The 18,167-nt window shown below is 48.3% G+C and overlaps 1 protein-coding gene across 1 annotated transcript in view; it reads right to left on the minus strand.

The window, feature by feature from the left end:
• The window catches only part of RGS10 (regulator of G protein signaling 10), a 37,885-nt gene extending 20,225 nt beyond the window's left edge, over positions 1–17,660 (minus strand). Inside the window, exons 1-3 of the mRNA XM_082407052.1 lie at positions 17,461–17,660; positions 6,749–6,867; positions 5,273–5,359 (exon numbers count right to left, since the gene is read on the minus strand). Coding sequence (XP_082263178.1) covers positions 5,273–5,359; positions 6,749–6,867; positions 17,461–17,509 — 255 coding nt within the window. The 5' untranslated portion in view covers positions 17,510–17,660. The remainder of the gene's footprint in view (positions 1–5,272; positions 5,360–6,748; positions 6,868–17,460) is intronic.
• Between the last annotated feature and the right edge of the window lie 507 nt (positions 17,661–18,167).

The following is an 18,167-nucleotide window of genomic DNA, read 5'->3' on the forward strand; positions in this document are numbered from 1 at the left end:
TTTCCAGATTAAAAGGTTCCACAAAATGCCCCACACGATGAATGAACCTCACCCCCCTCTAAGCCTCTGACTGTACAGTTTTAGAATACTGGTGATGAAAAGGCAAAGAAAACAAAACAGCTTACATGTAACATACTGATTCTTAACAAAAATGGTAGATAATGGGACAATGTCTTCAAAATTCTGAGTGAGTTTTAACGTAGAATTCAATTCTATGCTCCATCAGATTATCCATGAAGCAGGAGAAGAGGAAAAAAATAACATTTTCACTCAACATGATCTTTAAAGGTCTACCTGCCATGTGCCCTTTCGCAGGAAGCTATTGCTGGTCATGCTCTCCCAAAATGAGGGAGTGGCTCCAGACAGATGAGGATCTGGGTCCAGGAGGCAGGGGAGGGACAGAGGGAATGGCCACTGGTGGCAAAGGAAGACCTGGGGGCACCCCAGTGGGTGGGGTAGTCAGGGGGCCCCGGGAGGAGTCCCCAGGGCAACTCGGACTGCAGAGATGATCTGAGAGACCTGTGTAACACCGTATCGAGAAGCATTTTAAAGGGCTATCTGAGAGTATAAAAATAAGAAAAGCAAAAAATGGTCCAAGAAGAAAAAAATGTAATCGTAGCATCCTCTTTGGCTCAGCAGCAAACAGTAAACAATAAAGTTTTAATAAGGAAAATGCAGTAGACAGGGATGTAAAGTAAGTGAAACCTTGGTTACATTAAGAAGACAGTAGAGGACGTCAGAAAGTTACACAGTGAGCCAGGAAGGAGTGGAGATGCCGGGCAGGCCCATGCCAGACCCCAGCCCACGCCGTGAGCAGCTGAGCTTCTATCCGGTCCCGCCTGGACCTGGCCAAGTCCGCGTCAAAGGTCAGAAAGACACAGCCCAAACCAGAGACAGAGTGAAATCTGGAGGATGCTGAGGGAATGAACCCTTCTTATTCCATCTGCTTGTGAACTGAATGACTTTCACATAAGGAGCACTCATCACTTTTGGATTTTTAAGTAGTTTTTTTTTTTTTTTTAAATAAAGAAGATGGTGTTTTAGCCTTTCAGGAAAACCTTTACTATTACTTTAAATAAGAACATCAAACATCCTAAAACCCTGGATCAAGTTTTAGTGTTAAATAAATACAATAAAATTAATAAATACCATAGACCCCTCCCCCCATAACTGTTAACTCTAAAACACTATAAAAATGCATGGTACTATTATATTTAAATATCAGTGCAAGTTGCTCTCAGAGTTATGATTATTAGACATCTTGTACCACCCCACCACTTCCCCACCCCCACTGGGTTGGTTTTTACAAATCTGTACGAGCTGCTGTATCCATCTCAATCCTTGTTTCATAGTAAACAGGCCTAATATGCATGTGCTGATGAATGAATGAATTCAGGGATAGCCAAAGAATGAACACCTTCTTGGAGCTTTTTCTGAGGTTTTATAAGACATAAATGTTGCTTTATGTTAAAAGATAGATGGATCTCACATGCTAATTCATGGGGAAGAGGCTCTTCATAGAAAAATGCTAAACCATAAAGAAATAGCAAAGGGAGAGAACTACTTTGAAAGCTGACTGTGGGATATGAACACCTGGCAATTATGACCCCAGGGAGGGAGGGTGGGAGATATCACCCTCCCAACTTCCTAAAGCCCCAGCATCCCCACCATAAACACAGGGCGTTGAGACCCTCCCAAACTAAAGGGCTGCTTTCCTGTCTGCCAGGGGGTGAAGCATAGACTAGGGAAGGCAGCAAAGACACAGCAGCAGTCCACTGTTTGGAGCTTCTGAGAATGCAAGCCCCAACAGAAAGGATGGCACGCTCCTCTCTCAAGTCCACCCCTAAGGCTGCAACTGCAGCTCAAGGTGAGCGGGAGGGCGGGACCCTACCCACGACAGATCCTCAGGTGTCAGCTGACCTGAGTGGAGACTGGGAAGGAAACAGCGAGCCCGGCACTGTCCTAGGCACACAGTCCCAGTGGGAGAGAAGACAGACAAAAATCACAAACCTTATAGAGCCCGCATGACAGAGGGAAAAGCAAACTGTACAGAAGATAAATAAATTATACAAGGTACCAGAGATCTGGCTGGATAATTATAGTAAAAAGATGAAAAAAAAAAAAACAACCAGCACAGGTCTTATTTAAATAGATGCAAAAGTGAGACTTGCATCAATCCCACAACTGCCGTAGTTCACTGTAGAGATTAATGGTCCACAAACTTCATGCTGGATCAGACGTAATAAGTCTGATTGTGAAATGCAGTTGGGCTGACTTCTCCCTGTGCTATGTCCTCTCTGCTTCTTAAAATCAGTGAAACAGAACTTACTTCTGGTTCTACTTCCCCTGCAGCCAGACCCACTACATGGTCTGGAGCGGAGACCTGGGCTGCATCCCGGCTCTGTCTGCACCGAGCTGGACGGCTGTGGGCGAGCCACAGCTTAACCTCCCAGACCACAGACCAGCATCTGGAAGGGTGGGAACTGTCACGACACTGAGTGTGATGACCCAGACCAAGGTGTGGACCCCGCAGGCCTCACACGTGCTCCTCCCCTTCCCAGCTCTGTCTGCATCCTCAGGCAGCTGACGGCAAGGCAGCAGTCATTGCCCAGAAGCAACATCCAGGCCTCAGGACACAAACCTTCAAGGAGTCACATGCTAGGTGTCAGGGCTGGGGGAGCAGAGAGGGGCTGCCAGATTCTGGAAGCTCTGGCTGTAGGATGTGGACGGGCCAGTGCAATCCAACCCCGTGGCTTTTCAGTGTTCACCTTGACACCCCGGTTCTCCAGCTGTGGCCCCAGTCTCAGACACAGCAGACCCAGCCTACCCCTCAAGAACAAGCCTCCCGCCTACTGGTCTTCCTTCAGCTCTTGCCTCCAGGCCTTCCTCCCCACAGGCTGTCCCCTCTTCCAGGAACACTCCCCCCATCTCCAAACTCCACTTAGATGTCAGCTTAGGAGTCACTTCCCCAGGGACCTTCCCGACACCCACTGCCTGTGCTCCCACGGATCCTGCACTTCCCATTTCTGTTCTCGTCACACTTGCAAAGGCTTGTTGAACAAGCAGCTTCCCCTCTAGAGGCCTGTTCCCTAAAGAGTCTCATCTGTCTTGTCCCTGTGTGTCACCCATGCTTTTCACAAGGCCTGGCCCCGAGCAGGCGCGCTGCAAAGATCTGGCAAACTCAACTGAATTGAGGGCCACGTCAGCATCACGTGCAGGGAAAACGACTGGGCGGCTCAGGGGGCAGGTTCAAGTCCCAGCGCAGCCGCGTGGGGACCTCAGCTGCCTGAGCTGTACACTGCAGGGGTGGCTGGCTGGCCTGTCAGCCCCTCTAACCTCCAACACGCAAATTAAGGCAGAGAAATGGACATCTGTCTGCCTGCTTGACTCTGAGCTAGGGTTTTAGGGTGAGGCCGGGTGAATCCACTGCCCAGGCCAGCATTTATTGACGGTTGGCCCTGGGCCCTGTGCTGGGTGCTGGGGGCAAAGGATTGCGATGGGCATGCCTGCCTGAAGGGGCACAGCCAACACCTGAGACCATTCACCAACCCAAAGGGCTCAGATAAAGTCATCCAGGGTGAAGAAGCAGGAAGGAAGCAAATGCCCAGCGTCAGGCCCGGGATGGCTTTCTGGGCTGACCTAGGGGATTCAGCTCAAGGGATCTTGGAATCCATCCTTGCCCCTACAGAGGGGAAGGTGATAGAGCGAAGGTCACACTGCTCCATCTTGGGGAAAGGCTGTCTGAGGTGGAAAAGCCTTTGAATAAACCAATGAGAGACATTTTCTGCAAACGCATAATGGCTTTTGGCCTCATGGATTCCAGCTTTTGGAGCCAGAGGCTTAAAAACTGGCAGCCCGCAAGCCACATCTGCCCATGGATATGTTTTGTTTGGCAGGCAAGGTTTTACATTTTTAAAAAATTAGTTCCATCATTTATAAAATTGGATGGTTTCACATAAGAATCCAAATGTCCAGCTTCTCTGGAAAAACAGGCAGCATCAGACTAAAGATGGGAGAAGATGCCTTAGGAAGCAAGGTCTCTCAGGGTTCTGGGGCAAGGGTGGGCAAGCGAAGACCTAGGTGGGTAGAACCCAAAGCAGGGAAAGCTCAGACGGCCACAGACCCCAAAGCGTTCACTGCCAAAGTCAGCTAAACAACCAGCTACAGCCTCTGGAGGCAGGGCAGGCCACCCCCTGATGGCCCCAATCCCCACCACTCCCTGCAGCCTCATACAAAAAAAACCTCACTCGTGCACATTATTACCGGCTCCTGTAGGCATTTAGCCACTAGCCTCTTAGAAATACACAGGCATGAGCCTCGTAAACACACCCAATCCACCAGCCTCCTTCCCCATAATCTCCGCCACCTCCCCAACACCCAATCTTCAGTGGCAGAAAATCTGGCTGGCATTGGAGCTAAAGGCTACCTCCTGCAAAGAGCACACATCCACCCAGGAGAACAGTCAGAAACTTTCTATGTGGGACGCCTGCCAACTACAAGGTGTTTCGTAAAGATATACTGAATAATTGACAATCCATCTAATGCGCGTTGTGCTTTTATCACCACACATCTGCTTTACGGTGTCCGTACAAAACACAGACATGTCAAACTCTGGGGGAAGCATTCACACAATTTATTCATGAAAAAGAAATCATACTCGATGAGAAACTCTCAATGACTTAAATCATTATTTTTACTTTAAACATTTGTCCATTTGAACAGCTCCATTTAAAAATAGATTAACAAGGCTTCCCTGGTGGCGCAGTGGTTAAGGGACACGGGTTCGAGCCCTGGCCCGGGAAGATCCCACATGCCACGGAGCAACTAAGCCCGTGCGCCACAACTACTGAGCCTGAGCTCTAGAGGCTGCGAGCCACAACTACTGAGCCCAAGTGCCACAACTACTGAAGCCCGCGCACCTAGAACCCGTGCTCTGCAACAAGAGAAGCCACCGCAATGAGAAGCCCGCGCACTGCAACGAAGAGTAGCCCCCGCTCACTGCAACTAGAAAAAGCCTGCGTGCAGTAACGAAGACCCAACGCAGACAAAAATAAATAAATTAATTAATTTTTAAAAATAGATTAACACACTTTTTTAAAAAATTGTTAATATTTGATCAATACAACATAGGCTATTCTGAAGCTTAAATCTTCCCCAAAATCCAATGTGGATCAGATTTCCCTAGGCAGTTTCAAAATTTATTGGAAAGGCAAATGTAACTTTATAAGGAGAGAAGAAAATTACCAAGAATGTGATTATAGAGTAGAAGTACCTGCTTTTTATCTTGTGTTTTCTTAAAATCTTCACATGCTAGCCAAAATAAAACATTTTCTTCACTGAATTCCTTTTTTAAAAATTCCTATGGATGAAAAGAAGAAAAAATATCAAACAGTATTCTACTTAAAAAACAAATAATGCATTTCCCTTCAAGAACTAAGTCAAAATTCAACAAATGAGGGTGTTCATTCACCCTGTAAAAGCTTCACCCTGAAAACAAAGTGTATGTTTAATGTTAAAGCTGGAATTTCATATGCATTTGAACTTAATGGGTTTGACACTGTGAAGAAGAGTAAAAATGAAGTAGGAATCTACTCACAATTCTCAACTGACAATAAATTACCAAAAAGTAAATTAAAGTGGAAGATATATTAGTTCCTTCCAGTGTTTAAACAAAGTACATTTCTCCAAAATCAGGCTCATTTTTTTAAACAAAAGAAAAGAAAACACACTAAGCATGTCTAAAAATGCCACAGTGAAAACTATTTCAAGCTGGAGGTGTGCTTTCTTTTGGCAGATGTTGGGGGCTCAGTGGCACAGCCAGCTATCCTGCTGTGCACAGAAAAGTTTTCTCCCCGAGATCTAGACGGTGCTCTAGATGGTGGCCCTGTGTCCAGAAATGCCTGCTACCCCCTCCTTGGAGTCTGCTACAGAGACCAACAGCATGAGGGCTTATCCTGGCCTGACCCAAGACTTAAAGACAGACGTCAGTGGGACTCAGGCAGATACAAGGCATTCTTGAAATTCACCTGTGCTTCTTCTGACACTTGGGGTTTCTGCAGGCCATTTCTAGGTAGTCCTGACACTTCCCCACCCACCTGCCCTCCTCTCTGAGTTCATCTTCACTTTGTCAGCTGATGTCCAGCCTCTTTCACTCTGTTAATATGTATCCTGAGAATCCCCAACATACAAGTGAACAAACCTTCACACCAGAGAGACCCAGACCACCCCCTCCCAGGTGTCACAGAGCTGGAAATTCTTTGTAGATTCTGCCAATGAGCACAGTACCTCTTCCTCATCACCCCACCCCCCTCCCATCCAGCTATATAAAAACCAGAAAGAGGGACTTCCCTGCTGGCGCAGTGGATAGGACTCTGCGCTCCTAATGCAGGGGGCTCAGGTTCAATCCCTGGTCAGGGAAATAGATCCCACATGTATGCCACAACTAAGAGTTCGCATGTCACAACTAGGGAGCCCATGTGTTAAAACTAAGGAGCCCGCCTGCCGCAACTAAGACCCGGTGCAACCAAATAAATAAATTAAAAACAAAAACAGAAACAGGCTGTGCACGCCCCTCCGTGCTGGTCCATGACTACCCAGGAAAGCATTTCCATCTTGGTCATGACAGGTGAGAAGTTCTGCTTCTCAAGTCGGGACAGACAGTGTTAAAACCTGGCCTGTGTTCCACCCACAGGCTTCTAAACTGCTTTGTATGTGCATCAAGCCCGGTGAACAACGAAAAAAGTCAAACCCTAAATCTTTTCACGCCTTCCGGGTCTTCAAGCAGATTCTCCAGAGAAGCCGCCCATTTGGCTGTGCTCTTGGGATTCTGGTGGCTGCTGCTGGAACTCCCATCACTGTCGTGGATGTCTGCAAAGCAAAGTTTAGACTGTGTATGTGGCTCAAAGATTCTGTCATCTTACAACGGGCATTATGATCGTCATCATCACCATTATGGCTAAGATGTAATAGTAAGCTATATGCCAGAATCTACTCTCCGTGCCTAACACGGTGAATTCATTCTAGTCCTGACAACAGCCTTATGAAGGGGCTGCTGCTATTCCCTCCATTTTACAGATGCGGAAAACTGTGGCTCCCAGTTAAGAAGGGACTTGTCATTTCCCAACACTCCCCATATATCCTTCCCTCACCCACGTGTCCACTGGCTGACCCACAGGCAGCCTTCAAGTCTCCCTCAAGCCCTCCTCCCAGGGACCTTGACTCAACAGCAACTCTTCCCCATTACATTCTGTGCACAGTCTTATAATTACCCTGCTGTGTTGTGACTGCACGACCGGCTCTCACCAGTCTAAAAGCTCCTCTGCATCTTGATGTATCTCCAGCAGGTAGCTCATTGCCTGGCACATAAATTAAAGTGTGTACCAGGGCCGGGACTAGGGTGGGGAAAGGGAGGCACTGGCCAGAGGTGCAAAATTTAAGGGGGTGCCCAAAAAGCTCAGGCATCATATAAATGAGGTTTTCATGCAATATTCTGAAAAATCAAAATTAATGCAAAAAAACTCCATAATGAGCAAAATACCAAAAATTTAAATAAAGACAGGATCATTATAACTGATTTTTCCTTGTGCCTCTCAGGCTCCAATACGTCTCGGCGGGACGCTGTTACGACGGGCATAGGCTAAATGAATCAGTGACTTTGCACCTGCACATCTGCTGCACTCTCTTACTCTTACCTCTAAAAAGAGCCTCTTGACTAAAGGAAAGGGGACGGGGACCTCCAACTAACACACTCTGGCTACTTGCCTGAAGGAGGAAGTAACAACACAAACACACCTCATCTACAGAATTTGGCCCCTTCCTGGAGTCAAGGGAAAATCCATGGAATGTCACTTCAGATGGGCCCAGGTTCCAAAGCCAGTTTTGCCAATTCGAACTATGTGAACATGGGCAAAACTCTGTGTAAAATGAAGATAATCCCCCTATCCCTTGGGGTTATCAGAAGGATTAAAGGAGGAAACACATCAGGCACCTAGATGCTCACAGTGAACCCTCAAAAAATATTAGTTCTTCTCTCTGCTTCCTTAAAGTAATGATTTATCAAGTGAACTATTTTTATAGCTAATACTTCTTTTCTCCACTGCTCTCTTTTTTTTTTCAAAGTAGAGACATGTCTCTCTAAAGAAAAGTTTGAATCTGGGAGAAAATAAACTTTAAATTAAGAAATCAGCAAAACAAAACATTTTAAAAGGATAAGTTTTAAAAGTCTTATGAATATTAACTGCTGCAAGTAGCTAGGCGGTCGGTCATATGGTTTCAAATGTTTTTGGAGGAAAGTTGTATCAGAATATGTTGAACATGGAAGTAACTCAGCTTCTGTGATCTATTGTATTCTATTGGAGGTCAACAAACATATTAATTTCTCAAGCAGCTGAGACTCGGTCTCCTAGCATCTGGGAAAACTAACTGGGTTCTATACACTGATTGGCTGATTTGGGCTAAATAAAGCAGAAGCAATATGCATTGGTGATGGAGCACATAAGAGAGTTGTTTGGGACAAATCCATTCCTTTACTTGAGAGGCAAACTCACTCAAACATCACAAATGGACCTGACACTTCTCTAAAGTGAACCTTCAGTTCGTGGATATTAAATTAGTTCTCTGCTCTCTTTGCAAATGTTAAAACGGCAAGCTTCTGAACACTGCATTTCTTCCCAACGAAGTATAAATCAAATTAAAAGATCATTATCGTAAGAAATTTCTGCAACAGGGTTCATTCTGCCAAGCATTTCACAAATTTACTCCCTGTTCTTTACCCGAAGAATACAATTTGACAGTTTACTCCACTCCCCTAGCAGATCTTCTCTTAAGTAAATAAATTAGAGACACAAGTTCGCTGTTCCGGAAAAATCGTAGGTAGCCAGAAATTTCTCTCGCCATTGCAGAACAACTGCTTTGGCTATAACTTTTCAACCTTGGCCTGTAGTGATTCCAAAACTCTTGACGTTCTTTTCAATAATAAACCAAACCACATTTGGGTTTTCATGGCCTCACTGTCTTGCAAATAAATACACTTGGTGGATTCCCATTTAGCCAATAGAGTGCTCTGGTTAACTAGGTCTTCTGGTTAACTGAGAGATAAGATAGCCATCCCCACCATGAGACAATTGCTCCCTCACTCCCCTCTTTTATTTCATACTCTAGTCATTTTGCGTATTAGGTTTCTGTGCTGGCTTTCGTGTGAACAAAAAGTTTTACAACTCAAAACCCACTCATCTGATCTAGTCTCCTTATTTAACAGACTGAGAAATAAAGGTCCAGAGGGTAAGGTGACCCAGCTAAGGAACTGCTGGATGGAACCAGTACTGGGACTTAAATATGCGGGCAATTGTCCCCACCAGGACCACCTCTATGGAACCCCAGGGTGCCTCGGAACACAGGAGTTTGCAGATGGGTGGCCCTTCCTTTCAGTTCCCTCCTAGGCTACCATTTCCCTTCCATCGATGTCATGAAATACATCTATGGCTGACACTGTTACAGAAGGCACAGAATTTTCAGGGCTGGCCCAGAAAGCATACCAAGACACAGAAAGTATCTCGAATAGCCATGGTTATTAGTTTCTGGCTTTGGTGTCATGGATAAAGAGAAATTTCTTCTTGCCCTTCTGCTTACCTTCTGCCCTAGCAGATCTTTTACTATAGGAATCTTCTGCTCAAACTCTACTGCCATGTGTTTTCACTTTTCCAGAAATACTGACTTGAATTTTGCCAAGACTTCCTGATTGTCTTTCAATTTTGATTAAGGTCTTTGGCTTAAAAGGCTTGATTGCTCTAGTTAGAGCAACATTTGCAAACTCCATTCACTTAATGATGTCTCTCTTTTCCAAGTCATTATCCCCAACCTCCAATGAGACTGGCAGAGGTCCACTCCATTCGGCAATGCCCTAAGAGACTGCCCCCTAACCTGAGGCATTTCCATTTCTCAGGATCCTCGTCGGTACAAGTAGACTTCCACTATTTTCCGATGCATGTAAGTAAGGGCTTCCTAAGACAACTTGGTTCACTTTAAATGTTACAATCAGTCCAATGATGTATAGGAGAAAGAAATAACCTTTCTTCACAGCAAGCAAGTTTACTTCTGAGCTTAAGAATAAAGCAAAACCAAGAGTTCCCAGCTTCCCAACTCCTTCCCAGTTCCCGGCACTTGGAAACACAAAGGTCCAACACTCTTCTTTCCTTTTTCATTGATAAAAGTTTCCATTTTAGATGGATTACACAAGAAGGTAGGTTGGGAATGCACAGCTGGAAAAAGAGTTAAAGCTATCTTTCTAGCAGCTTTAAGATCACTCAAGCTAGTAAGGAGCAGCTGGTGATGACATTTGTTTGTTTTCATTTTGTCCAGCTCTGCTCATTTGTTGTTGTCATTTAGATCATCTGTAAAACATTTCTGCAATGAAAAAAATAATTTTTTTTTACCTCCTGGGCCCTTCAAAGCATTTTAGATCTTCAGATTTTTGCAGGCACGATACTTACTTACGTTTCAATATACTCATTTTCAGATGAATCTGTCATTGGCTAATAATAACCATTAACACTTAACGAATTATTCACAATGTGCTGGGTACTATTCCAAGCTTTTTCCATGGGTTAAATCATTCTGTTCTCACAACGACCCTCAGATGTGGTTAGTATTATCCTCACTTCACAGATGAGGAAACAGAGGCACAGTAACTCGCAAGGGGCACCCAGCTAGAAACGGGGAGTCACGGTCCAAGCCCAGGTCATCCTGCCTCCAGAGCCCAGGCCATCTGCCACAATGGCCTGCCATTGTTAGTTTTGATATTTGCTCATCTTCACACTCACAGAAGCCAGAACATGACGGCCTTAAAAAGAATGATAACACTTATGCGTGAGAAGACTGCAAAAACTAAGAGTCCAATTCCTTGCAGACAAAAACCCACCTACGACTGGGCCAGAATCATCCAGCACATAAACACAACAGGCATACGCTTTCCATTTACGTTTACGCTGTTCTGTGTGGTAAAAGCTGTTATTTCAAAGCCGGCACAGCATCCAGGTACAGAGGGCTGAGGCTGACTGCTTGCAGCATATTGTGTGATGCATTATTGATAGATGCTATGATGTCATATCTAACAGAGACCTTCTCCAGACATTAATTCCTTGGAAATCCATACTCAAAAGGCATCTCTAACACTCATCAGAACAAATTCCTGCTATTAGTCTTCAGGAAGGTCTGGCTAATTATCCTACATAGACAATTTCCCCAAGTCAGAGATTTTAGTAAAATCTCCAGCTTCCTCATATCCAGCTTCCTCAACAGCAGAGTCAACTTACATCCTCAGAGGGTTTGTCAAAGGCACCCCCCAAACGCACAGCACATTAAAGAAAACAAACTAAACATTCAAGCCCAGGAAAAGGCAGAAATGTGAACCTTAAATTCTAACGTGGTTTGGTACCACACACACACACACACCATACTCCTTTAAAATACTCAGGGAAAGTACACACCCCACAAAACTGATTTAAAACCTCATATCACCTATATCACATCAAACATTACATTTTTTTTAAAAAGTCATCCCACTTAGAAGCAGAGAATCCGTTTTCACAACTGGTGATCCATGTAAGGCTCCAGAGAAACTGGGTCATGGAAACCCTCTATCTAAATATTACTTAAGTGTTTATCAGCTCCAGTATCTAGCTTCTGAGAATAATGACCCTTCAGGCATGCAATTCCCTTGGTAGGGAGGTTTGCATGAACTGCCATTAGCAGAAAATAAAAATAAAAACGTTTTGAAATAATCATACTGATAGCAAGCATCAAAGACCGGAGCAGGCCAACAGGCTGGAGAGGTCAGCTGGGCTCAGAAACGGCCTCATGGCAGTTTTCCCACGAGGTCTGAGGCCTCAGAAAAAGTCAAGTTGCTCAGGCGAGCCCTCCAGAGGCCCCCTGTGCACCTGCGTCTGCACCACACACACCCCTACCTCTACTCTGCCCGCCAGCACCCAGCGATGGGTGAGCTGAGGGCATATCTGATAGCCAAAGGGGTGGGGACCCTTCCTTACGTGCCATGCTCTGGGGTCTTCCCGGGGAGGCCCCCGCAGCCCAAAACTCCGCTGCCTTTTCAGAGACGCTTTGTGCGAGACAGACGGTGGCTGCGGGGCTCCTGAGCACCCTTTTGGGTCCGGAGGAAAAACAAGCCTCAACATCCTCTTCTGAGTGGACTAAACAACAGATGGCCCCGGTTTCCACTTTCTACCAGAGGGAAGGAAATAAGAACGCCAGACTGTTATCTGTAGCCTCCCTAGAATCCTCACTTTCTAGGCAAAGGCCCAGAAAAAATAAAAACTACCCAGGAGCCCAATTCTGGAGGTGAAAGTGAAGACCCTGTCCGTATTTTTTCTCACTTTCCAGAAGCCCCCATGCTTCCTCTGGGACCTGACTTATGCAGAAACGTGTCCTTGCTCTCCCCTGGCCCCCACCTCAGGGCAAATAAGTAACTTCTTCCATCCGGTGTCAGGAGGGTAGACTGTGTATTTCTTGAGAGTAAGAGCTGTGTCTTCCTCAGGGTCTGCAGTGCCGGGCGCTCATGTATAGATTTATAGTGATAGCTGTTTTCTGATAGATTGTCAGGTTGAGCGGGGGACAAAGCAGAGAGGAGGATGACGGTTGTAAAAAGAGATGGCATTTACTGAACACTGACTACATCCCATCTCAACCTCACAGCCCTTGGAGGTTGGGCCCATCGGTGGCCCATTTTACAGATGAGGAAACTGAGGCACAACAAGGTTAAATCACTTGCTCCAAAGGGGAAAGCCAGGAAGTCGATGAGCTGGGACTCAACCCTAGGCTGTCTGGCTGCAGAGGCTGTTAAGGGAAGGGCAGGGAAAGATGCAAGAAATAAAAGGCGGGCCCTTTTTCTCAGGGAAATTAAAATTAATTGAGAAGATGAGGCCAGGCATTCCCAGATGGCCATCTGCCTGCAATGCCACACACTGCCATGACGTTTTCTTCACTTTTCTTCCATGAAAGAATGAGAATAAGCAGAAGGAAATATTTACCAAGTGAGCTGTGCTGATCGAGTGGGACGGTCTTGGGTTGTGTTTTTTAAGTAGATAATTACATTTATTTACAGGGTACAAAAGACAAGAGCTACACAAGGGAGCACGGTGGGACAGGTCTTCCTATCACCCCTGTCCTTCAGCGACCCAGAGCCTCTCCCCTAGAAGCAACAGCCTCTGGAAGATTCTTGTGTATCAGGACAAGTTCTTTACATGACATTATATCTCTCCTACTATTTGGGCTGTTGAAACATCCTTCATTTGTGGGATGATAAAGACTGTTGATGATGGTATTGTTGGTTTTTAATGTCCCAACTGGAGAAAGAAAGAAAGAAAGAAAAGAAAGAAGGAAGGAAGTGGAGCAGAGAAGCAGGGAGGCAAGGAAGGAAAGAGAAAAGCCCACCGCTCCACACTCACTCTCTAAATACACGCGAGCAAGATGACACACTGGATACTGTGTGAGGTCAGGCAGGCAGCTCTGGGCTCGGGTCAGAGATCTCAGTCCCCTGGTCTGTCCCTTCTGAAATGGGCAGCCTCTGCAGCTGTCCGGGGAGAGACAAGATGGGCAGGCTGCATTTCAGGTGCAGAGAGGGAGGCAGGAGGCCCGGAAGAGCGGGCCTCCTGGAGCTTGGGGAGAGGACACAGGACAGAGGTGGGACTGTCCAGCCACCCAGGGGCGGGGCGGGCAGCGGGGGGACTGGGAGAGAAGGCGAGCCAGATGAGGGGGTCCCTGAGCCCATCACAGAGCGGGGGCAGCAGAGCCGACCCACTGGCACTCGGCCGGGCCCTCGAGAGACGGGAACCTACTGGGAAGGGAAATTGGTCCCCGGAAGTCTGCAAGGGACTGTTTGGCTGCAGTGTGCGCCTCCTGACAGCTCTTATCGCAGGGCTGCTTCTCCCGCCTGCCTGGGCCCCCGCCGCCGCCGCCGGGGCTGCTGCCGTGGAGAGCTATCTGGGGGAAGCAGAAGAAACCGGTGAGCGTAAATTTAGTACAATTTAAACAGCAAGTTCCCAGAGCCCAGCGGCAGGGGGCCGAGGGGATTACTCAACCCCAGGGAGGGAAATGACTCAGTTCACCCAGAAAGCCCTAGGAAATGGCCCAGCCAGGCACCTGCCTGGTTTCCACAATTTCTAACAGTGAGTAAAGGAGACATCAGTTCAAATACCAAGTCTGTGAAGGCAAGTAAAGCACCCCGAGCGCCCGGCACCCACCAGTCCGCGAGCTGCCCGTGGTGGCGTTCAGGTCGGCACCGTGGACTCAGCTGGGGGGGAGGGGCGGACCACACGTGTATAAACCACGCCCCTCGCTCAGCCCCGCTTCTCTGTGCCCGCTGCGTTCTCCCTGAATCTGAAGGCCCGGCCCAGTGATTTTCTGCAGGGAAAATTTCCCCCAGCAGCCAAGCCGGCCCTGCCGCTGGGTTGTTACAACAGAGACATTAAATTATGTCAACTGTCATCTTTAAATAAAAACTTAAGCCCTGCCATAAATCTGAAACTGGTCCCAGAGGTTTAATGGGATAATGTATAATAGGCTCAGGGCGGGGGCGGGGGGAATTCCCCTGGCGGTTCAGCCCGTGTTCTGCTCGCAGGGGGTGGTGGAAGGCCATGGCTCTGGCTTTGCTTTTCAAGCGAAGAGCATCCCATTTACCATCAACAGTGCAAGTCGCTGTGGGGGGCAGGGTGGGTGCACAGAACCCTTGGAGGGGTCCTCACACTTCAGTGCCATAAGAATCGACTGTCAAAAATGCAGCCAACTCTCCCACCCACCTCGGGTCCGCAGGACTGAATCCGGGACGGGGTTGGGGGGGGGCGGGGTCTGGAGGGGCCTGGAAAGCTGCATTTTGTCTAGCCCACCTCCACTCCCACCCCCTTGTGGTTCGTGAACACACTTTGCGAAAGCTCAGGAAGGAGAATATTTGCACTTTGAATCGCACTTCGAAACTTGGAATTAAGCCTTGGGAGCACCAAACCTCAGTTTAAAGACATTGTCTCCAATAAGATTTTTTAGAAAAGCAAGAAAGCTTTGGAGTAAAAGGAGCTGGGAGGCAGGACTGCAGCCAGGCTCAAATCAGGGTCCAGCAGGGATGGATCCGGTTTTTGTGGGGCCAGAAACTTACACAATCTGGAGAACCACTTTAGGAAAAATAATTCAAAATTACCAAAAAAAAAAAAAAACCAGTCCAGGGTCCCATGGACCACTTGGCTGGCTTCCCAGTGCCTTTGCCTCAGGGCCAACATTCCCCCCTTCTCACTGCTGGGTGGTGATGACCAAACTGGCAGGGGCTCATTTGTCCTTTCCCATCAGGGGGTAGACATTAAACCTAAAAATCATAAAGAAATCAGGCTCTTGGAAGTCAGGCATTTAATACCAATCCATGATTTTTAGCTACTGATCTTTCTATCAGTGACCTAACCACATTTCATCAGCCTTAAAATGTGTTACCCTGAAAGAGGTACACTCCACTGGTGTCCCTAAAACTGCCCCCAGTCTTTCTGGGGTACAACCTGCCCATATGCAACAGCACCCCAAAACCATGTATGGCCCATAATTCATTTGTTCTATTTGGAAGACTTCAACCCAAAAGCGAACTGTGCAGGGATGTTCAAAGCAGCTCTACTTATAATAGGAAAAGACGGAAAAGATAACAGCTAACCATTATTACTCAGTAATGCCACGCACTGTACTAGGGACTTCATATATATGCTTTCATGTATTTGATTCCACAGCTCTATGGAACCCACTTTACAGATGGGAAAACAGACGCAGAGGTGTGCTGGTAAACCAGCTCTCCCTGGGAAAAACAAAAACAAAAAAACTTGATTTTTAGCATCTGCTGATTTCCACGGTGTAAATGGCCACTGGTAGCCAATTTCAAGCTACCTACGGTTTAGCAACCAGCTTCCAAATTTCCCAATAATTTAGCAATTGGCTCAGAGGAAAAGTAACTTGCCCAAGGTAGCTGAATGATAGAGTCATGGTGGGAACCAGGAGTTTAACTTCAGAGTCCAGGCTCTGACCACCACTCCATAGGCCTGTGAATATCTAACAATAAGGAATGGCTAAAATGAACACCCACAGGGGAATCCTTTGACCCACAGGTAACACAGAAAGGTTTACATGATCACTAACACTAACTCTAATATAAGCAATTTATAACTCTATGAAGTCCTACTTTATTAGAGTTGTCCTAAATATTAAATGCAATAATTTGCAAAATTTGATGGATGAGAAACCAGCTTCGATTTAGTGTTTAAAGAAGGGTATTTTATTCCCATTTTGCAGATCCTTATCTGCACAGAGAGGCTCCACAGCTAGTAGTGGTGGAGGTGGGATTTGGACCCAGCCAACCTACTTTCAGTCCATCCTCTTCACCAGAGTGTCCCTCATAAAATACATTAGGTGAAAAAAAGATATGGGCCAACACGTACAGCCTCTTGGTACTAGCAGAAGCGTCTCGGAGTGGGAGGCGGCAGAAAAGCCTCTGAACTCCAGAGTCAGGCCGAGCTGGGTCTGAAAGATTCTCCATCACCTAAGTGTGACTTGGAGCACGTTACCTAATAGCTCCTGGCTTCAGTTCCCTTCTCCGTAAAGTGGGGAGAACAATGCCTATCTCAATGGGTTGCCCGAAAGGTGAAGAGAAAATTCACAAAACAGAGTGAACACAGACCCGGGCCCACAATTAGCGCTTAAAGGGGCTTAGCTGTTAGGAGCAAAAGGGGTAAGATGGTTGGAATCAAGGGCATGGTTTCATCTTCACCATGGGTTCTTTGTCCTATCAAATCGTTCCAAATTGTGGCTGGTCCAGAGTGACAGCCAAACTGTATCCTTTGTCGGCTCTTCCCTGGCGCGAACTGCAGATGCGCCCTTCACCTGGTATTCACCCTCCTTCTCTGCCCCATAGTTCGGCTCCTCGGCGCAGAACAGAAGGCGTCCGGCAGCCAAGGCCTGGCAGCCCTGTCGGATGCCCGGGGTCCAGGCGCGCCTTTCCTGGCGCCGCGTGGGCATCATTCGCACCAACGCCCGCAGCGGAGGCAGAGGACTCCCGAAGGGAGGGAACTTGCGCGACGTTCTGCTTTCGGAATCTAGAGCCCATACTACCTCCAAAGTTTGGAGGTGTTTTGGATCTCCTTTTTCTCCCAGACCATCACTAAAAAGAAAACTGCTGTTGTTCCTCCTTTCAGACAAACTTCCTCCCCAGCGCGCTTCTCGGGACTCTGCGCTCCCGCCGCGGCTGGGACCACAGGGGCGCTGGACGGAGCAGGGAGAAGTGGCGCGTTCGGCCGAGGCTCCCCTCGGTGCGGCATCGCAGAGCCGCGCCCGAGCCTAGTAAGGATGCCCTGGGCGGGCAGCGCCTGCCCGGGCGGTTCATCGCAGCCCCTGCGGGCGCCCCAATCCCCAGCACGCGGGGTCCCGGGAGCTTACCTGACGGCGGCCGCTTCCTGCTCAGCCGACTCACGGCGCGGTTAAACATAGCCGCGGGCACCCCAGGGAGGAAGGAGGATCCGCTGGGCAGCGCGGCGGCTGAGCTGGAGGAAGGCGAGGAGGAGGAGGCCGAGGAGGAGGAGCCCGCTCAGCACCGCCCCGGAGCGTGCGGCCCCCACCCTGCCGCCCTCCTCCCAGCCAGACGCCGCGTGGCGCGCTCCGTGCGCCCTACCGGCCCGCCCAGGAGGGGGCCCTGCGGCCCCGCGCCGGGGTGCCTGGGCGGGCAGGGCGCAGCCGGGTGACTCCCAAACGCCGGGACCTGGCCCAGATCCCAGGACGGAGCGCACTCTCTCGGAAGTAGTCCGCGCCGCCCGGGACTTAGGAACCCTGCCCAGGCGGTTCGCGGGTCCTGGGAACCCTTCGCCGCCCGGCGGGGTTCTCCAGAGAAGCCGCCCGAGCCCCGCCCTACCCCCAGCTCCAGCGTCCATCCCTGCCTCCCGCCCTCTCCCTGCAGCCCTGGGAAACGGACGCGGCGCCTTCGGCGCACTGCGCTTCGTGGCTCCGCGCGCTTTTGCCGGGCGGCCGGCGAGGGTCACCTCCTGGTCCAGAGACCGGGAAACTGAGGCCTCGTGGTTCTGCAAAACCCAGGTGCGGCCCACGGCCTTCGCCTCCTTGTCCTCGGGTTCCAGGATGCCTGCGCGCCCGGG

The sequence above is a fragment of the Balaenoptera borealis genome (genome assembly GCF_965194805.1).
Source record: "Balaenoptera borealis genome assembly, chromosome: 10".
Lineage (NCBI taxonomy): Eukaryota > Metazoa > Chordata > Mammalia > Artiodactyla > Balaenopteridae > Balaenoptera > Balaenoptera borealis.